Here is a 22,399-nt window from a genome sequence, read left to right as displayed (position 1 = left end):
TTTATGCCTATTATTTTACTTTTAAATTTTGTTTTCAATAATGAGGGGGCCAAATAATGATATTTCACATGGGGGAGAACAAAATTAAAAATTAAGAAAATTAACATAAAAATTATAAAAATTAAGAGAATTAATCTAATGTTTTTAAAAATCGGGGGCATGGCTGCCGGCCCCACTGTGAATTCGCCCTATATTCAACGTAACAAGATTTTCAAATATAATTTATGAATTTTGTAGAAACGTTTTTGTTAATGTGATTTCCTGTCTTTATTTTTAACTATTAATATTTAATTCATAATGCCTCTTTTTTTTTTTTTTTTTTTTATCTTTTTCCATTAACATTTTATAACAAATTTTCACTTTGATATACCTAACTTACTTGTCATTTCATAATTTGTTTTGGACAAAAGTTATCAAATCATTTTTCATTTTTGACAAAAAATTGTATTCTTCTATTTATTTCTTTTAAATAGACAAAATAAAGAGTGATACTTGATACCAAAAAGGCCCTTAGAGAAGAGGTCAAGGTCTCATTGGTGATATATGTAATACAACAATAGTCCCCCATCTCTTAATATATATAGCTAGCAATTCAAAAAATTAAAAAATAAAATTCATGTGACATTACCATACATATTTTTTCATAAATTAATTTTGTCTAAGATCAATCCGAGTGTTATCTCTATTGATAATAGCTTGTAAAGATGTCACTATTTCTACAGTAAGAGATTAACATTCACAAATCCACATTAGGGTTACAAGAATTCCTAATAATAAACGGCGACCTGGCCAAGTGGAGTGGTGTTCAGGGGCACAAGGATTTTTTACGATGGACCCACCACAAGAGGTTGGTTAAGTTGACAAAGACCAACTTGGAGGGGTTGTTGTGGCAACGAAGACTATGGTGAGTAAAGGGGTTTCAACTACTATGATGGAACTATAAGCCATTATAGATGCGGCCAAATTAGTTCTTAGTTTACACTTAGATCGTGTAAGGTTATCTCGTATTGTAATTATGCACTTTTGGCTCCAAATGAGCAGCCCTCTTCCCTAGATTTGGGGGGGGGGGGTGGAGCCCATTATCTAGGATATTGGACATATTAAGAGTCTTTTGAATAAATTGTAAGATCTCTTATGTTCCTAAGCAAATCAAGACCCAGTAAGGAAGGTCTAGTTGATTGCATGCGCGACTGTTTGGTATGTTTATACTCTTTGGCTTGTGGAGTTATGTTTCAAAAAAAAAAAGATATTTGGCATGAAATTGGAAAAAAAAGATGCATTTTTTTAAGCAACAAAAATGCATTTTTTTTTGTTGGAAAAAAAATGCATATTTTAAGGGTTTTTTTTTTGGTAATTATTTGAAGGCATTTTAAAAGATGCATTTTTTAAAACGAAAGAAGAAAGAGAGAAAGAGCAAATGGAAACGCGTCTGTAATGAAATTAGAAGATTTCTCCTTTTCATTTTATGGGAGTGAACGTTAACGTGTAGTGGACAAGAAGTAGGAAGGCAGCAATCCCATAATCCCTGGATCGGTTATCAGGTACAATTAATCAAAGCAAACCCTAAATCCACCTAAATCTGAAAATGCGTTTTCACCTTTGACGATCTGGAGAGAAATTGAGAAGCGCTGCAACATTTTCGTAGTCATCGAGCAGGTCATCTGAGATTTGAAGGTACTACTTATCGAAGTCATCAAACGGTTCTGTTTTAACCGATGCCAACTCATCTTCTTAATTTTGTTTTTAAAGCTTAGTTTTCTGCTTGATCTGTATAAAATTTGTAAATTTTGACCCTCCTATCAAAATGTAGCGCTTATGCGTTTGATATAGAGTTAAAACGTATTTGGTTAACAGTTCTTATCTCATTGATCTGGAATTCGAAACATTTTCTATCGTATTATTTGGCTTCAAAGCGTCTTTCCCCCTCATTGAAACATCACTGCTTCCATTCTTATCGTTTCAGGGCATAAGAATATCTCAGCTTTTGGTAGTTTTTGTTAATCAATGTATATTGTTGAAACATAAACCTTGGTATTTTGTGATTTTTGAGTTGACCAAAGATAGCTTTTTTAGCTTCTGATTCTTTATTGATTGCAAATGGTGTTCTTTACCGCAATGCCTTTGAACTCGTAGCGTCGCTGTGAACTGACTGCTTAAAGCTGTATAAGGTAGATCATCTAGGCTAGATCTGTCAGCTCACGTATTGGGGCTTAAGATTGGGCACGTCAACAACGATTTGGGCTAGGTAGTTAATTCCGGGTTGCTCCAATAAAGAAAGACGGCTCTTGAGAGCAGTTTACAATCTAACAGTTATGCCTCCCCTGACAGAAAATATTAGATTCCACTGGAGGAGCGGTCTTGGTTGACAGTGGATGGCTGGTTCATATGGTGTCCAGAATACATCAGCCAACCTGGGACAGGCTTGATATGCCATATGGTGTTTAGAATACATTAGCCAACCGGGGACAGGCTATCCTGAAAGCGCTCTTTTTAAAATCGAAGGAACTTATGATGTGCAACAAAGGAAGAGAGAGAAGGGTAGACAGGCGGGTATACAAGAAAGATTGACCTTTCTTTCATCTGAATTATCCCCCCCTGGGGTTTTATAGGTTCTCCTACATGATATTGATTGAACAAAATAATGATTTTTTGGGGTGTGTATTTTTATTTTGCTGGGTTACCAATTGCTGGACTGAACCTGCCATACTGATTCAGCAGCTCAATTGGAATATAAAAAGAAGCAGTTCTTCCCCCGTTTTGGAGACAGCTCTTTCACTTGGTGCTCCCTATTCTATGACGTCAAGACCTGCTTTGGGTTAGTAGTTTGTGTTATTTGGAAATTTCATTGGTTATTTTCTAAGCAGCAGAATCTTTATATTCAATATGTCAATTGTCTTAATTGATAGTTCTCCAAAACCCTTCTTTTTTTCCCGCAGGCTTCATGATAGGTGCAAAAAATTAGAAGCCTTATATTGCACCTTCACCTATGTTTGGTAGTCCTGGAGCAGTTCCTGCTCACAGTCCTCATCTGCGGCGTTCTGGTAGTAGGCCTGCTGTCTTTGACTTGGGTATGAGGATGCTTTAAGTTGTGCATGTAAAGAAAAATTAAAAGGTTTCCTCTAGTGTTGCATAAAATGGATATATCAGGTAGGGGTTTAATTTCATTTGGGTTCTTTTAGGATCTAGCGAACTGGAAAAGAGCCCCGAGGAGCAGTATCAATATCAGCAAGAACTGAATGAAATGAAGAGTGCGAGTTTACCATTGCATGCTGCTGCTCTAATGCCATCTCCAATTTTCTTATGGAGATTCAAGGTCTGGTTGGCAGTTCCATATTAATAACCTTGTTACTTTCATCTTTTTATTCGTCTTTTTCTTTTGGCACCTTGAAAGTTATTGTTGAATGAAGTAGGAAGTGCTGCTTGTTAATTCAAATGGATAATGTTATGTTGGAAAATGGTAGAGTTTCCATTGCTAGCAATAGATCCTTACGGTGGCACCATAAGAAGCATTTTTTTAGTCAATGGGAAACTTGAACTCTTTTTTGTTAAATGTAAAGAAATGCAAGAATTCAAGTTTGTTCATAATTCTTAGAATTCTAAGTGTTGTACCCAAACCAATAAATAAATCTGGTAACTGTGAATGACTACCTCTTAATTTGATGGACTTCCAGTTTCCTAACCCATTGCATACTTTTCAAATACCAGACAGACTTCTAAGTAGCTCACTAACTTCTAATTAAAATACTAAGTTAGATCCTTGGGTGCTAAATGACTGGGGAATAAAACATGGCCTTCTAAGAGCTGCAAAAAGCATGTAATCCAGTTCCGGACAGCTAGTAGACAAGTCCTCTTGACTCTTGAGGATGGTTGAAGACTGATTCTACAGTCACAATGGACCCTGGATATCGCTCGCCAAGAATGCCAGCGGCAACCTGGATATTGCTCATCAACAAGCTTCAACTTGGATCTAACTCACAATATCTTCAGGCTGGTTATGGTTCACCAACACTTACTAATGCAAAGAGAGAGGCAGCAGTAATTTGCAAAGCAAAATTTGAATATTCAAGCTTATTCTGTTTTTCTTTTGTCAATAAAGGGTTTATAAGCTTTAAGCAACCTCTTTTATAGTCACAGCTGTGTTAGGAATGGACCATTGCAACTTAATATATAAAAAACTTAACAATCTAAAAAAGCTAAAATAACCGAGCTTGAATTTACTCACAGAATCTAACTTAATTTGAACCCTTATTGACCCAGTCCAAGTTCTAAAATGTAAAATAAGTTAAGCAATAGGAAATAAATTCATGTACCAACCAATTATGCTTTTACTTTAGGCCCTTTACAGAAGCTTATCACATATTCAACCCATGGGATTGAAGGCGCACTGCTTATGTAACCCAACCCTCAGCTTTTTTGGAAAATAAGCCCCAATAGGTGGTGGATTTGCATCAATTGGGATTTGGAACATGTCAGTTTGAATGGATATGTGTAAGACAGTTGGTAAGAGAGCTTGGTTTTGTTGATAGGTTGCTCTATGCTGTTGTGGTGTTATAGTCAAGCTGTACTCCATATCATATCCTACTCTGTATTCCATGAACATACAAAGCGCATTGAAGTTAGTTACCTTTATCATTTCTATCACCCATTGTACGCATTAGATGCTTTATATTGAGTTTGTTACTTTTTAACTTGAATGCTGGCTGTTACTGTAACTAATGCTTATCCCTGCAATTTTCAGAATGTTGAAAGTACTTGCATAACCACTTTGATTGAACTCTGCCCAATCCTGAGCCTTATATTACCTAATCGTTTCCTTGCTGAATTGAACGCATTAAGCCTTGAATTTCTGTTATTCGTTTTCTTTATGACTGTTTATCATGCATGCATATTATGTATGTTGCTGCTCATCCAAATTAGTCAGCCTTTTGGTTTCTTTTGCATCAACCTAAGTTTGCTTTGTTATTTTTATAGGAGAAATTGGTTTCTGGTTTAATCCTGCATCAGAGAGCCTGGGCTTCCATAATAAGATTTATATTAGAAAAAACCTGACCTTGTGGAGGAATTTTTTTTTTATGTTCTTGTGTAGAATGCTTCTTCTATGGCCAGTGACATATTTTTCATGATTTAATTGTGGTTCATCTTCCAGGTACTCCTGTTTCTTATCTGGGGCTTTGGATGTTGCAAGGTCTGTTATAAATCCTTGCATTTTAGTGCTGCAGATGGATTGTAGGAGGTCTAGTAGTTGTCCTAGAAGTGGAATTAAATTTTGAAACTGATCATTTTGTTCATCTGATCTTAGTTGGGTTTCTCTGTCAAATTTGCAGATTGGTTGGGATTCTGTCATGAGAATGAGTGCTGATTTGCGGGATTTATTTTTGTATGAGGCCTTTCTGTATTATAATCCTCTACTTCTTGTGGTAAGTTGTTTTTCTTTTTGTTTTATTTTATGCTTTTAAGTGGCTGGATTACTTCAAACATCTAGAATTTGGGGAGGTGCTGGATTCTTTCATCTCCACCATGCATGCCTTACTTTCTATGTTGGTTTTGCAGTCATTGATGGTGTGGCTTTGGGGAGTGAATTTATGGGTTTTTGCTCAGTCAACTATCAATTATGCGAAAATATTTGATCTTTCCCAGGATCATCTTTCACATAGAGAAATATGGAAGGTACAGTAGGTACTAAAGTTCTCATCTAGTATATAAATTCACTATATAATGCAGTCAAGATTATCCAAGCAGATCTTATAAAACTTTATTTTGGCCCATGGTTGGGTTCTATGGACCTTGGGTTTCTTATTTTTGAGTTTATTGATGTAATGGGCATCTTTATAAGCCCGTATTCGACTTCTTAGTTCTGTAAGAAATCAGATTGGATTATGTGAGTACAATGTCATGCTAAGTAACTAAATAAGTTAGTTTAGTCTCTTTTAGCTTAGTATTTAATTTGAGTGAGATAATAGTCAACTAGACTTCTTTTTTCAGTCTATTTATTTTAATGTAATAGACTTAAAAACTCTTATTGGACGTGAAAAAGATCAGCCAAAGTTCCTCTCCTTTTACGTAATGCCATCTCCAATATATATATAGTAACCAAGGAATTAGGGCTAAGCTAAACAATACATAAGCCTTGTATTTTAAGGATAAATAGAATAATATTTTGTATTTTTCATTACATTGTGGAAAATTTCTCTCTTCATCCTCAACATGTTCATTCAGCTGGTAGCAATTATTTTGTGATCAATGTAGACTGACGAAATTCTTACATTAACATTCCTAATCTCTTAGATGTTATGTATTGTCATTTTCAGTGTGCTACTTGGATGACAATCGTTGTGCCAACAAGCATGACTGCTTACCTTTATCTCTACTCTCATGGAGAAGTGTCTTTGGCAGCATCACAACCAGTGTAATATCTAATTCCACCCATAAGAATCTCATTAACGTTTTCTGTATTAATTTTAATATTAGTCAATTTTGCCTTTTCTTTTTGATTTGTGTGTGAGGGGAGGGGGTGAAGGTGTAAAATCTTTTCCAGTCTTACTTTGTTTCTTTATTTTTTCAATATCTATGGAGCTATGTTGCCTGTAATGAATCTGTTCAATTATATTGTTGTTGATTCAGGAGATTGTTTCTAGTCTACAGTGTATGGTATTGCCATAACATTTATTACTATTTTAAAAGGATGATGTTATTCTAAGACTCCTATTATTAACAAGTTTAGTGTCTAGGAGCAGAAACAAACTTTACTAGAATCTGTAAGTCTGTATGGCAATAGTCTGGTTTTCCACTTGGGTTTCTGGATGTGAACCAAAAGGATAAGACCTTTCGGTGTCTAGTACAATAGTTGTGCTTCCAAAAGAAGTGTATATAGGGCTGTGAAGTGTAGGTTGAGTAAAGGATGTTTTCTTTAGCTGGCTGTGCATAATGCATCTGGGTTCATTGGTGATGTTAGAGCACATGCTTGCTCTGAAACGGTTATGTTGGATATGGTTTACTAGTGCCAATTATCTATAACCTAGATGACGTCTGAGCAAATCAGTATCTTACAATCTACAATAGAAGCATCATTCATTTTGGTGAATCCTATAGTTTTGCTGTTTTTAGTTTTCCTTACTGCCTATAGTTCCTTTCAGTTTTGTATTAATCAGGTCCTGATTTATTCTAATAACCATGTACTTGTAAATTGTAACCTTTTAGAGAGGCCTCTAACAAGTTCTGCAGAGTGCATCATTCGTAGCTAAGTTTAGAAATCTGTCTCACCTTTTTAGTTACTTTAGTTATTAGTCATTTCTAAGAAATGTCAGGGTGGATGTTTCGGCTCTATTTGTGTTCCCTCTTGGAAGTCCCTTTTGTGCTTCTTGTTGGGTTACTCAGGAAGGGATAAGCAATGTTTTCAACGACAGGAAGGTAATTATTCTAGAAGTAGCTCATGGATTTGGATGGTGATGATGGAGTGGATTCTGTTCTTTTTGTGGATTTATTGTGCTTATAAAACATGCCATAATGTTAAATGAGTTGTGATGGCAACCTACTTCTAGTCTTCTGGAACCATTACTTGTACTGTTGTGCATCATAAGATGTTTTAAAGTTTGAATTTGAATGTGGCAGGTACTTCTGTATGCTGCTGTCTTGATGATTCTCATATTTCCTTTTGAAATTTTTTTTCTATCATCACGCTATTTCTTTTTAAGGACTCTTTGGCGGATAATACTCCCATTGCAGGCAAGTTTTAAGATTGTACTATTTATTTATTTGTCTGTTGTTTTCCCATTTGTTTAGCTTTGGCACATGTCAGGGATAGTTGGATATGAAGTTAATCTACTTATTACAAGTTTGTCCTATGGATTTGCTTTTAAGATCCAAAGAAATGAAACAATACAAAGCAGAAGATTTCTTTTAAAGATTAAATTTTTGCGGAGATTAGTATGGCTAGAATAATTCTACTTCTTTGGAGGAGTATTGATGTAGCCTTATGCTGATTTCTTTCAGCTAAGGGTCACCAGGAAAATTAGAGAAACCAACTTGATAAGGAGAGTTAGGGTCTGCTGGTTTTAGCTAGCTGAAGGTGGGAATGAGGGGTAATCTAATTTGAGTGTGTGACCTGATGTGGGAGAAGTCTTAGTCTGTAAGGGCTAAAATTGAAAATAGGAGGTCTATGTTCTGGTTTTAGGGTTTAAAAAGAACTGATAAAGATCTAGGATAACTTGGTAATGACTTGGGGTTTAGGGCTTTAGTTAGGATCGTGTGAGGCCGAAATCGGGATAGGGACAAAGGTTTCCTCTGAGTTTCAGCTTGCTCTGATGGTGGGAACTGGGAGATAAAAACTGCAGAATTTTAGGTTTTATCTGAATATACTGGTCTGATGTGGGTCAAATGTTAGGGAAGCTGTGACGGAGTTATGTTTCAAATATAAACTTATTCTGATTTCTGATGGGGGATCCTGCTGGAATGGATGACGGAGCAGGTTTAATGAATCTTCAAAATTAAACTGAGAAGGGGTAGAGAAGGGACTGGTGTCAGAATCTCCTTTCCAAGGGAGAGGCATCCCAAACAGCAGTTTCTCTAATGGCAAATCTAGTTGAAGACCGATCTCACTGTTAGAGAGAAGAACTAGGCTTCCAAACATCTAGCACCAAGGGCATCCTTTTGGACTCTGAACCACCAGGGAAACTGGACTCTAATCACCATCATTGCCTCTCTAAGAAGAAGATGATCACACCACTTTTAGGTTGCTTAAAAAAATTAATAAAGGTGAACTGATTTAAATTCATCCCATTGAGAACTAATAGGACTAGGACTCCTGTCTCAACAAAATTAGAAATACAATGACAGAATAAAAACAGACGTAAGACAACGTAACTAATTTGACTAGCAACTTTAAACCAATCTAACTGGGCTAATGGATTTAAAACGGCTCATCCCATGCATGGAGGTGTTACAAGCACCAATTAATTAGACAACTTAAGCAACTTAAAAGGTCACGTGACTTAAATTGAAAATAATCAACTATATTAGACCTAATCAAACGAATTGAACTAGTAGGACATGGTTCAACCAAACTACATAAAAATTGAAAATAATCAACTATATAGTACTACTACTGGTATTACTAGAGCAGCTTATTGGACTTGCGAATGTAATACCTTATTGGACTTGTGAATGTAGGTCTTAGAATCTGCATCAAGTAATTTTTGTTTTGTAAGATAATTGCATTTCATTTGCATGTACGAGTATCACATTTGTTAGGGGCTATGTAGTGCTTTTCGCTTGACGAATTTTTATTGGTACAGGCAATCACTTTTTCCGACTTTTTCTTGGCTGATATCTTAACATCCATGGCTAAGGTATTGCTTCCTATGACCTTATTCAATCTCCTTATAATCTTTTTGCATGTGCCCCTTTTTCTAAATTAAAAACTAAGTGGTTGTATGGATATTGGGATATTTTATGACAAATCCCCGACATTTTGATTTTTAGGGGATTTATGTTTAGCCAAGAACTTAGTTACTTTACCAAATTTTCTCATTTACTAATTTCTAGGCAATATCAAGGCACGGTAAGGTAGCGATTTAATCCAAATTGAAGGAATTAGAAGAACTAGGGGCAGTCCTAAGATAAATTTTAAGAGAAATGGTGAGAAGGGATATGCATAGCTTAGACATTCTAACATTGTATCTTGTATGGTCTCAAAGGAGCTGATTGGAAGGCAAGAATCCGTGTAGCCAACCCCATTTAGTTGGGACAAGGCTTGTTGTAGTTGAATCAAGGTACTGTAAGGTCTTGTGGAAACCATAGTTGTCAAAGCGGCAAGGCGACCAAAGTGAGTGTAATGTAGTATGTATTTGATTGATCAAAATAGTAGCCAAATCGAACCTTTCACAGAGAATCTAATTCAGATTTGATAGACTTAAGATGAACAGAATTTAAATGTGAAAGAGGGCTGAAACTAGAGTGGTATTATAAGGATAATAGCATAATAATACGGGCTGAATAAATCTTTAAAATAGGTGCAGAACTATGATGTAGAAATTGAAGGGACAATATGAGGGAATTGAAAATAACAATATAACACCCGGGCTTCACACCGCAAGGTTGATCGATTGGATTGAACACCAACCTACCTTGATCAAACACAAGGAGTCTCCATAGAGAAGGAATGTTAACAAAGCAATTTGATTCCAATAGATAAGTTGTGTCTTCACCTCTTACATAAGTCTCTTTATATAACATTCTAAAGAGACATAAACATTAATGGTAACATCCAACCACTAGCTAACACCACCTACTTATTAATAACTCACTACTACCTAACTCTATGACAAAGGAAAACTCATTTGACAATGAGTTCATTTATTTTCAAACCAAACCATAGCCCCTTTTATTGACTTTTCAAAAACTAGACTTGGGCTTAGGTCTAGACTATGAAGTTCAACATATGTGGGCTAACTTTAACCCACTAAAATAGTCCTAGCCCATGAAAGCCATGGGCTGATTTGGGTGATAGCTTTAGGCCTTTGATGGGCCTGATCCAATAGGCTTCTTCTTTCTTAAATATGTCTTCAATTCTGCATCAACTTTCCTCGGCTTGAAAACATTTGTCTCCGACGAATGGATGAATGATATGTAATGCTCATACCAATCGGGATCGAGTTTCTCGAGATTTTCAGTATGAATCCAAGTATTATCATGTCGTGGACGATTCTTCCACTTGAACTCGCCCTTGCCTTGCTTTAAACATTTGGTAATAGGTGTCATGACTGCACTGAAGTTCCGAATGACTCTCCTGTAAGACGTTGCAAGCCGATGGAAATTACGAACTTCAATGATTGTCCTTGGGTTAGGCCAGTTGATGAAGCTTTTTATCTTCTTTGGATCAACTTCAACCCCCTGTGTCATAACCCTCATGAAGGCGCTAGGTGCATTCGTCAGACCAAAAAGCATGACTTTCCATTTAAATAGTCCATCCTTGGTTTTGAAGACAGTCTTCCTTTCGTCTTTAGGCCTTATACGGATCTGATGATAACCACTTCTGAGGCCCAATTTAGAAAAGATCTTAGCCTCAGATAGCATGTCTAACATGTCGTCAAGCCGCGGTATAGGAAACCTATACTTGACTGTAATCTTGTTGATTGCTCTACTGTCCACACACATGCGCCATGAGCCATCCTTCTTTGGAGTCAATAATGCTGGTACAACACATGGACTTAAGCTCTCTTGAATGAATCCTTTATGTAGCAACTCATTCACCTGTCTTTTGAGTTCATTGTGCTCTGTTGGGCTAAGCGATGAGCTGATAGGTTTGGTAACACCGAACCCGGTACCAAATCAATGGCATGTTGAATATCGTGCATAGGAGGTAGCTCATTAGGCAACTCATCAAGAACCACATCAGAAAAATCAGAAAATAACTCTTTGATGGGTGGAGGGAATGTCACCTTAGGTTGAGGGGTATCTTCTCTCGTAACAAGAGCCAATACCAGCCCGGTGTTATGGCCTAGGCGCCTCTAAGTGATAATAGTGTGGATTACTCAGATTCCTTTTGTGGCGCATTCATGCTGACACGGAAACTTTGTAAGCAGGACTAGCACCTGAATCTAAGACAGATTGGACGTTTCCTGAGAGAGCAAAATGTATTGAAATTGAATGCACCTTGTTCAAAAAACGCTACAAAAGAAGATTATATGTACAGCTCATGTCCTCATAGGAGTACAAATGGCAGATGTTTTTACTGACTCTCTTGAGAGTCGTAGAGTTTATTATATTTGTAAGAACCTTGGCATGATTAATATTTATGCTCCAGCTTGGGGACAGAAATCATGATTAGCGCCAGGCACTAATTTGGATTTTCCTCTTGGGGCCTTTTGTGTTTTTCTTTTCCTTGTCTTCATAAGTTTGTACCATAATTCTTTATATATTGAGTGAAGCCAGCAGTCTATACTCCCAACCACAATGTCTGTTGAGTCTGTGACTCCCAAGGTTACAATCATCTGTCGTCTTATTTTTCCTTTTTATTTATTATTATTTATGAAGATAAGCCAGTAAATCCTGTCTGTAACCTTATTACTCATACTTAGGCTCATAAAAGTAGCCTATTACTTTGAAACTCATGTGACCAAAGGCCCATCATGTATACAACTGGACCCTAGACTCATGCCAAAGTGAGCAAACTCAGTTTGGTGATTAATTACTTCTATTGAAACTTCAGGCAAATCCGGCGGCTGGTTAGTGTAACATAACAGATAAATATGTATATTATCTTCTAGGAGATAGATACAAGTTGCAAAAGTTTTCAGATTAAAAACTCACTTGCTATAATAGCTGTGAACTTAGATTTGATGTTAATAAAACTAATAATTCAGGAGTAGCAGTGAACAACAGACTTTATTATTTCATTCAGGCTTCTTACTAGTTACTACCACATGTCAATAGGATCAAACTTCAATCCCTTCTTCCTTGGTCTTAACACAATTATCTTCTTACGGTTATCTGCAATGAAGAAGAGTAGCTCTGGAAATGAAAAGTTGTGGTTAAGAGAAAACTTCCTTTAAGACATATTCCCAAGAATCCAGAGAAAAGGGTTTGACTTGAACTGGGACATCCTCCATCTGACTAAGTTACAACTCACAATCTATATCAACTTAAGTGATATGGACCCGGTTATAACCAATAAATTAAAGTTAAACAACTTAATATATCCACAGTTTTACTGACATGGACCACTTTTCAATTGGAAAATAACATTATAAGTGACATTATATAAACCAAATATAGAAAGGAATCAAATAATAAATGAATTTTATGTTCTATTTGGGAAATATGAAGAGTTGATTCTGTTACTCATGTATTGTTGTTAATTGTTAGTTATTTACTGTCTTTGTGGTAGCACTTGTTAACTGGGAATCTTTCAGGTGCTTTCTGATTTAGAGCGTTCTGTCTGCCGAATGGTCAATCGACAGGTTAGTGTTTATGTGCTCTATGATGGTGTTTACGTGTAATAGTCAATCTTTCCATATATTTTTAGTTAGAGGTATCTCTCAAAATTTTACTCCAATTTAAGTGACTTGACTGATGTTGCATCCTCTCTAGCATCCACTTTGTAATTAGTAATTAGTCTGCTATGTTGTGTTGTGCTTCCAGCTATCTCCTTTGTGGTACTTTTCAATTCCTATCCTCATCTTTATGCAAATGATGATTCTTCTTTTGCTACTGCAATGGAAATATCTTGAAAAAACTAAAACTGGAATTACACTTTATCAAGAAAAGGCTTTATTACTCTGACCTACTCCTCACCCACTCCCACGCCCACAAAATATCGAGGGTAATATCTGTTTCTGGTTTAACTCAACATCATACTCTGAAATAGTGTAGCTTGACATAATCTCTTCGAATGGGTCCTATAAGAGTATCCAACGTCTAACCCCTTGTTGGCAAGGGTTGTAATATTGGGTATATTCACCCAGCCAAATGCATACACAGTTCACATGATATTATGACCCATTACACATGCATATGTCCCATACCACATGCACTCTTGCGATACATGAAGTAAAGATTTATGATAAACTCACCCCACTGTTATTGCATCACCTATCATAGTCACATATCTCATATCTCATCATTATCACTAATATTCACAACTACATGCTAATAATCACATATGCTAAACCGAGGCAAGATGATCAATGAAAGAATAGTAATGATGTGAGATACATAAAATGATAAAATACAATAAAACTTTGCAAAAGTAAACTAATCCCACTCACCTATAGCAGTGGTCAATGTTATAGAAGAATCAAACATCCACTATGGCCTCACAATTAAGAGTTTCAAACCTAAAGAAACATCACACTACGTACCAAAAGAACCCTTAAGAGTGTTGAGGAATAAAACCTGAAAAGCACAAGACCTAATCCTTACACTTTCATGGGAATCTTTGTCACAAGTTTGGTATGCAAATTCTGCCGCATTCTTCACTCATAAACTGTATAGTGTAGAAATTACTAGATCCTGTATTCAATTTATTCCACATTTGCTTTCACTTAAACTAGACTTCTTACACCCAACTTCCCAAAAACTTCCAGAGTCAAAGTTGACCTTTAGGTTGGGTATCAGTTCCCTCAAGTATGGTATCCAGAATCATCCTATTTCTGTACATGGTAGTAAGATGATACAAGAACATATATTTCCTAATTTTAACTTTTTCTGACACCTTCATGATATCATCTAGACTCAATTTCAGTCATGTCCTGAGAGCTAAAATAATTTATAGAACTGTAGTTATAATTTTTACAAAAAATGGGTTCAGGTTGTGATTCTAGTCCATTAGTCTAGCTTATGGTATTTTATTACTTTATCAAATGAGATCAGAGTGGTCTTAAATTTGGTGGTGTTGTTTGTCTTTAAGTCCTCTTAAGTACCAAGTGATGTCGAATCAAAGTTCCATGTGTATGGGGAGATACACCCATTCTCCCCCGATTCAACAAAATCAGTCCACACCGAATAGGGGATCAAATTCTAACACTACTTTATTGAGTCAATCCTCACCCAAAGGTCATTAAACAAATAAAAAGAGATAAAATGAACACCATAATGTCTCCCTTGGTTTCATTGGAGTTACAAGTATTGAAAGATCAAGAAAACCAACCCATTACATGCAACAAAGACCCAATCCTTGGTTTGGTTGTCCACCAAATGGCTGAGAAATATCCCATAGTTCTCACTTCTAAATTCCAGTACTTACATTTGTGTTCTTTGATGTTGAGTTTTGTGGTGAAACCTGATGAAGAGTTCACAACCAACAACAGCTTTTCATCTTCAAGTTTACATGTCAGATCTCAGGTGGTCCTCTTTACCCAAAAATGTTGAGTAGCCTTTATTTGGCTAAAACAAGCAATTTATCTGAAATGCAGGTTGCCACAATTGCATGGTTTGAAGCTGACTCTGTGTGTGGCAGTCACTCTATCACAATCCCTTTAGCGCTTGGTTTCCCTTATATGTGCCGTTTTTTCCAATGTCTTCGGCAATACAAGGATACTAAAGAGAAAACAGCCCTTTTGAATGGTAAGAACTCATGGTCTCTTCTTCTTTCCTTGATTTATGAAGTATTCTTCTGTCATTATTTCTGTGAATAGCATGTGTATTGTTAATAAATTGCAACAAAAATTTGATTCTTGGTTTCTGTAGTTGCCATGTAGTTCGGCAGATTCCTCGAGAAAACTGGAATGAATTACCTCATATGCATGCTTTGTCAAAAAGGCATAATATTTCTTCATGTTCCTATTTTAATTCTGTACAGTTGGTCAGTTATTCTTCTTATGTGACTTAGCTAAAATGTTGATGCTTTCTTGGTTTCTGAACTACTAGTGAAGGTGGTGAACTGCAGAAAGGTTTTAGCATCAAAATTTTCATGTAAAAAATGCCTGCAATAGCTTAGATAGCCTTGGTCATATGTTGATAAGAAGTTGAGGTTTTTGTATTTTGTTTTAGTTTTTTGATATATGTATTTTGTCCAAATTTTTTGACCAAATCGAATTTCACCCATTCATTTGACAAGAATTTGTATCTCATAAACTAATATGAGCAAATTGTGTAGACGATTGCCATGCTGACGAAGTGTGAAATAAAAACTAAGGATCTCCGCAATAAATTACTTGGCCTTTGTAGTTGTTTCCTTCATTGTTTGGTTGAGCATTAATTATATTTTTTTGGATGAATAAAATTTTTATTAAAGAAACCGGAAACAAAGAGAATACAATGAAGGAAGAAAAACAAAAGGGGGGGGGGGGCAAAGCAAACAGTCAAGGGAGCAATTGAAGCAAGGATCTAAGACTTTAGGAACTAACAATCAACCTATTCCTTGGAGTGTCAGAGATAGGGGGTGGGGAATAGAAGATAGCCTAGAAAAAATATCAAAATAGATGGCATTCCAATTCAAGATTCAGGATCTAGATTTGGAGGTCCATCTTCTCATGTTACGTTCCCACCACAAGTGATGAATAGTAGTAGCAAATACTGGCTTCCCCACAAGGTCACAAATCGAGGAGCCAGAGAAAGTTCTTAGGACCCAATTCCAATCTCTAGCAAAACCATAAACACGTCTCGATCTAGGCCAAATAGAAGTAAGGGCTAAATAGTGGTTGTTAGAATTCTTGGAGTTTGCTGATTATGATTCTTTCTGCTGTTTTTGCTGGCTTATTCCTTTTTTTCCCCACTTCCATTTTGATAAATGTTAAGCTTTCTGCATCATGTTAAGACACTGGAGTGGAGGGAAGTCATAGGGACAGGCTAGTGGAGGGGATCATTTCCACCCAACCATGTAAGGAACATCACCAGAGGATAAGGACACACGGCAGGGACTCATTGGGGAGTAGTTACTTGCTCGCCGGGAATCTTGAGAGGGTATGGCTGAGGTGGAAAGGGATTAGTTAGGATTTGTTTTAGGGTATTGCTTTTGGGGTATATTAAGGAAAGAGAGGGAATAGTAAAGGTGGGAGAAGTTTGTGTAAGGAGAAGGGCGAGCACTTGTATGTGAGGGAAAGACCTTGGTTGGGGAAGTTTCTGTAATAGCGGCAGCCATGGGGTAAGGGTTGAGTGTAGTCTGAGTATGGTTTTGTGTTACGAATGTCAATAGGAGTCATTTTCCATCAGCCTGTTGTTATTCATTTCATTCTCTGTTGATTGCTTGATTCATTACGAAACCAAGCTTGGTTTTGGAATCCACCATACTGGAGTTGAAGCTAGTGGTAGTGTTGGGAAGTAGAATGGCCACGCCAAGGAATTGAATGGATTAGGGATTTATGGTTGGGAATAGCTGGCAGAAGATGTCAGCTAGCTGCTGCAATTCCTGCTCGCAGGACTTGGATAAGAAAGCTTGGAGGAGGCTCAATTACTTGAACTGTCCGTTATGAGTCAGTCATGGGTTTGGCTCAAGCCCTAGAGCCCATGGACTAAGTAAGACAGGCCAAGTCAAGCCCATTGGTGCCCAAATGCCAAGCACAGTAATGACCTAGAAGGTTGCTGCTGGTGGTCCATTTCAAAGGCCCAACTCAATTTTTGCCACAGCTTCAATTCATATGACTCAATCCAACCATTTGACCCAGGCCCTAGCTCAAACCAAGCCCGTTAAACAGAGGTTTGTAACTGGGCCCTAAAGAAAATTTCGAGGCCCAGCCCAGCCGTCGGTTTAGTGCCCATGCAAGCAAGGGCCCAGAAACCAGATCGCCATTCATTAAACCTTATGAACAGTGGCATTTTCAAAAATCCGCTCTTCCTTCTTCCTCCATCTCATTGAGCAATTCTGTACGATTGTACGAGAGCCAACAAGTTTTGCAAGTTTAATGGATTAATACTAAAGAGGTTGCTCATGAGCACGGTGAACAAGGCTCCAATGCCTCCCTCTAGGTTGATTCGCTTCATGGAGGGAAAGGATGATAAGATAGTTGTGTTCATGGCATAGACAATTTCGGTTGAAATGTCTGTATTTTTCAAAAACAAAACGAAATCCAATTATTTCGAAAAAGTGTCAAATTTCGACCAAGATTTCAGAGATTTCGACCATTTCGATAGAGATTTCTACCATTTCAGTTTTCCGACTTGTTTTTCCTTTATTTTTGTTGATTTCTATCCCATTCACCTAATTTTCATGACTCCTTTGCCTTCAAACACCTCTTTTGCTCATTTTTTTTCCTCCAAACACCTCCTAAGCCACAACAACTACAAATGAAACTCCGGAAACAATAGAATGTGAAGCATGAGCCATACCCAACAGTTCCAAACTTTCCTTTTTTAATTTTTGTTTTGTTCATGCCTTAAATGATCTTGTATTGCCTTGAAATTAATATATGTTTAGCCTAGGACTATGATCTATGATTGTGTTTTGTTAAGCTTATCTTTTAATTATTTGCTACCATTTTTTCATTTTCTGATTTTAATAATTATTTTCTAAAATTATGTATTTTTATTTTATTTATATATAATATATATGTTTCAACTTAATATATGCGAGACACCATCACTTGAGGGGGGGGGGGGGGGGGGGGGGGGGGGGGGGGGGGGGGGGGGGGGGGGGGGGGGGGGGGGGGGGGGGGGGGGGGGGGGGGGCCCCAAACCCCCCCCCCCAAGGGGCCCCCCCCCACCCACAGGGAGTTTAGAGCAATTCTACCTAGAGAATGCGGCCTTATTGGCACGAAGGAACATCAAAAGATTGAAGCAACACGAGTACTTCCTAGGAGGTCACCCATCTTAGTACTACTCTTGCCCAAGCACAGTTAACTTCGGAGTTCTAATGGGATCCGGTGCTTTGATACCAAAAATGTCATGGCCTTAGTGTATGACTAAGCCAACCGTGCCAACACCTAGCACCACCCTTGTGCTAAGTCAGCCTTTATCCCTGAAATTGAGTGAGTGAGAGAGGAACTTACTTGTATTGCTCTCAACTTGAGTGGTTTGTACAAATGGGCTTACCTCTATGTATAGGTGAGGAACTATACAATGAGGGGCTAGGATTATGTACACCTACATCCAACGGTTAGGAAACTTCTAGTGAGTCTAGATATTTCTAGGACTAGGACTTTTCTATGTGGACTAAGTATAGCCCATTAGTAATCCTTCCTGTTAGATTAGGCCAAGTGTGGCCCATGCATGCTAGACCCTTGGGCTTATTATGAATCCGGCCACGTTAGTAGGGACAGGCAAGGGTAGGGGATCATTTCCACCCAATCATGTAAGGAACAGAATGAAAGGACGAGGACAGAAGGCAGGGCCTCATTAGGGAGCAGTTACTTGCTGGGAATCTTTAGAGGGTATGGCTGAGGTGGAAACTGATTAGTTAGGATTTGTTTTTGGGGTATACACTCGGTTAACAATAACAGTGAAAACAAATGTAATCTTCCCCTCTTAAATGAACCTATTAGGAAACAAGCAAATAGAGATTCTTTGAGGCAATATGTCAAACACAAAGTGGGCAAAATCTTATGCTTGCAACTTTGCTGCATAACACATCCATGCACATAACACAATGAACTTTTAATGTGGAAATCCTCCCTAGTGTGAAGAGGAAAAAACCACGGGTTGGTAGTTTACCCACCAAATCAATTGGAACACAGGTCTTCTCTAGATAGAACTAGAGGCAAACATCAACAATCATCAAAATAACTATTTTTGGCATACATCACCAAGCATATGAACTCCAGAAGAAAGAAAACAAGAAAACTCAAATAGATCTCACCAAACAGAGGCAATAGTGACATCCCAATTGCACTAGGTTGCAGACCTCAAATGCACAATCCAATTGTTGAAATTGAAAGCAAGAAATTTTGAACTTGATGTCCAAAGATCAGCTCAATTGGACAACGAATGACCACTTGATGAAGCACTTGATCAAAACTGGGTAGAACCTCTCCAAGAATGGGAATCATCTATTTTGGATTTTTTTCTTCTCCATTCTTTCTTCAACACCAAGCAAAAGTTAAACCCTCTTTAGGAGTCCTAGAAAAAGACAAATTTGCCGCCCATATGGGCCATCCTCCAAATGGAGGGAAACCCCAAACCTAACTAGGGAAAGAGGGGGAATAGAAGGGGGAGAATTTTGAGAAAAAAGCTCACAGCTCATAGGTGAGGTGAAGGCCCTCAGTTGGGAAAGTTTTTGTAATTGCAGCAGCCATGGGTTAAGGGTTGAGTGTAGTTTAAGCCTGGTTTTGTGTTATTAATATCAATTAGAGTACAGTTCCATTTATCTGTTGTTATTCATTTCATTTGTTGTTCATTGCTTGATTCTTTAATGAAGCAGCTGGGTCTGGCTGTTTGTTGAGTGGTGTATTCTCAAGTTGGAGGAGCATTTGGTATTAGGAGAAAGGCCTCATTGCAGGGACCATTATCTGTTGGTTTCAAATATTTAGTTCCTTATCCAGAATTAGCATTTACTTACAATTTCTAAATGAATCACTTGCTGTTGTTTTAGCTTTTCTGCATTTATGGGTTTTAACAACCCAGTCTCTGTTGAATATTTCTTTTGCCCTTGTTCATCTTTTGTTTTGTTAAGTTTTTTTTTATTCTTGTAACTTATTTTTGTCGGTTTCAGCTTTAAAATATTCGACGGCAGTCCCTGTGATATTTCTTTCGGCTCTTAAATATCATGTCTTACCTGATAGATGGACTTCCATTTATCGGCCCCTGTGGCTTCTCTCAAGTGTCATTAACTCATTATATTCATTTTACTGGGATGTGACCCGAGATTGGGACCTGAGGTATGGAGATTGTTCTTTTAGCCCATTACCATAAAATTACTTGTTACATGAAGATATTTTCCATGCTGGATGAAATGATGTCAGGTTCCTGCTAGATATTATGTTGGAGATATCCTCTGTCAAAACCTGAATTTAGTTATGGGAATTTGTTTCAATGATTGGTAATGCTACACTCAAAACTCTAAAGTAGGACTACAGTTACCCATAGTCTGTTTTCTGAACTGGAGATCTTCCCAGTGGAGAACCTGGAAATTTGCTTGTATGGTTCAGTATCGTTGGGTACTTTCTTGTTATCCTTGTCTTATGGAGGCTTTACTCGAGTATTCACCATCATTCATAAATTTCTTTCCGCAGTGGCTTCTCTCGGATTTTCAAGTTTAGCAAGCCACATACCTGCTCAACTCTGTTTTATGGACGTTCATGGGTAAGGTTCTGTGGATCAGTTGGTAAAATTAGCATGTTTTTGCTATGATTATATTGTAAATGTGTTGATATGGGGCTGCAGGTTTTCTTTTGGGTTATTGGAAGCAATTTGATTCTCCGCTGTACCTGGACATACAAGCTTTCTGCTCATCTTCGCCATAATTACATGACCGTGTTCACAATCGCAGCCTTGGAGATTCTCCGTCGCTTCCAATGGGTCTTTTTCCGTGTAGAGAATGAGTGGAATAAGATGACAAAGTCGAACATGGAACTCTCAATGACTGATATACCAAAGGAGGAAGAAAAATTACTTGGCTCCCCCAACCACACTGTATAGAACAAACCTCACGGGTATTATACCCCAGAGCAGCATCATATTTTATTCATTTTTGTAACTTTAACACCCCATATTCTGGTCATTTGATTGCCAATTTCAATTCAATCTTTGGAATTTTCCTATTTCCAAAATGAGGTCTGTTAAACCATCTTAGTATTTACCGTCATATGGGGAAAAGCAAAATGGCTGTGTTTGGATGTTGAGATAAATAAAAATCAACCTGTTCTCACAATGCTAATATAGTGGGAATTGCAGATTTGCTTCATTTGCAACTTTAACCTCTCAGGACACTTTAGTTGATATCCAGTAGACATCATAGACACAAAATGAAGAAATAAATGGTTGAATCCAGAGGCAATTCCATCATCAGGTGGATGAGTTAGAGATTCTTCAGGCTCCCCTTCGTTGGTGGATGGGAATTTTTTTTTATTTTTCCAGGCTGCATGCAGCATGTTATGTTTTGACCCGAATGACCCGTTTGTAGAGATCTGTGGTGGAAGTGGAGGCTGCAATCCGACCTGATGGGTTGATCCGTTTGCCTGATTGGAGTTTATATATATGTATCTTTTGTTCGCCCACCATATATGATTGAGAGATTTGGGGTTTTCGATTCGGGTTTTGGGTGAGAGTTCTTGTACCGCCATTCTTGGCAATTGGTTGTGAAATCTCCTTCTAGTGGAAAACTCTTATTCTTCTTCTATTGTGGACGTAACATACCATATCGGTGTGTGAGCCACGTTAAATCACTGTGTACTTTTGTTTTTGTTTCTTTTTTCGATTCGTTATTTCGTGGTGTTTGTTATAACACAGCATTCTATGTGGTCCTTCAGAAGTACCCATTCACAAAGTAATTCAGTTGAATACAGCAAAGATGGGAAGCACCTCCATTGGTGGCCAGAGAATTAGGATACAACCTCAGCAAATCTTTGTATCAAGAAAGGGAAGTATCAATTCTCAAATCCAGAATGTGACATATTCAACTTGTATCAGAAGCATATAGCAGACTAGCAGTCAGTCAGGAGGACTTGCATTTTTACATTTCTATGGCGTCCACTTGGACATATTGGCTGAAGTTGCCATTCTATGTAAAACTAGACATTTCTGGAAACTGGGTTTGTAGAATGCAGAGTTTGAAAGTGACAATCGTTATGCTTAATATGCCTAATGAACAAGTATTGGTCTTCTTTGACACATGATTAGGTTTTGATGGAAGTTTGAAATTCATGTTTGAAATGTAGGTACAAAATCTAACCAGTCAGCATGTCCAATAACTAAGTTCAGGGAGTTTGATTGAACAAGTCACTTATCTTAGAAATCAATTGCTCTTGTTCCTTGATAAGGAAGTTCAGTAGATCACCATCATTTGTGAAGCTGGATCTAAACTTATATCAGAAGA

At 37.5% G+C, this 22,399-nt stretch overlaps 1 protein-coding gene across 3 annotated transcripts; it reads left to right on the top strand.

Annotated features, from left to right (window-relative positions):
• Window positions 1-1,409: 1,409 nt before the first annotated feature.
• Window positions 1,410-21,611, top strand: LOC149003537 (uncharacterized). Of its 3 annotated transcripts, none has more exons than XM_089136151.1 (15): window positions 1,410-1,674; window positions 2,719-2,815; window positions 2,937-3,068; window positions 3,180-3,313; window positions 5,147-5,185; window positions 5,325-5,417; window positions 5,551-5,667; window positions 6,309-6,404; window positions 7,609-7,722; window positions 9,291-9,344; window positions 12,909-12,956; window positions 14,910-15,060; window positions 20,078-20,243; window positions 20,598-20,667; window positions 20,749-21,610. In XM_089136151.1, the coding sequence occupies exons 3-15, from the start codon at window positions 2,987-2,989 to the stop codon at window positions 21,001-21,003; spliced, it is 1,419 nt and encodes a 472-aa protein (XP_088992277.1). In that variant the 5' UTR covers window positions 1,410-1,674; window positions 2,719-2,815; window positions 2,937-2,986; the 3' UTR covers window positions 21,004-21,610. The 3 variants fall into 3 exon arrangements, with proteins under 3 accessions (XP_088992277.1, XP_088992276.1, XP_088992278.1); XM_089136150.1 differs by having other exon boundaries at window positions 2,716-2,815; XM_089136152.1 differs by lacking the exon at window positions 5,147-5,185 and having other exon boundaries at window positions 2,716-2,815; window positions 20,749-21,611.
• Window positions 21,612-22,399: the final 788 nt, after the last annotated feature.

The sequence above is a fragment of the Hakea prostrata genome, chromosome 10 (genome assembly GCF_041222555.1).
Source record: "Hakea prostrata isolate BN-2017 chromosome 10, UWA_Hpros_2, whole genome shotgun sequence".
NCBI lineage: Eukaryota > Viridiplantae > Streptophyta > Magnoliopsida > Proteales > Proteaceae > Hakea > Hakea prostrata.
The sequence above is the reverse complement of the archived record's forward strand: the minus strand, read 5'-3'. Positions and strand labels throughout refer to the sequence as shown.

What these genes read in the sequence shown, in the direction of transcription:
- LOC149003537 (XM_089136151.1), top strand. Translation starts at nt 2,987, where the DNA reads ATGTTTGGTAGTCCTGGAGCAGTTCCTGCTCACAGTCCTCATCTGCGG. An exon ending in GGGGCTTTGGATGTTGCAAG is followed by an intron (nt 5,186 to 5,324) that starts GTCTGTTATAAA and finishes TCAAATTTGCAG; the next exon opens with ATTGGTTGGGATTCTGTCAT. An exon ending in CACATAGAGAAATATGGAAG is followed by an intron (nt 5,668 to 6,308) that starts GTACAGTAGGTA and finishes TGTCATTTTCAG; the next exon opens with TGTGCTACTTGGATGACAAT.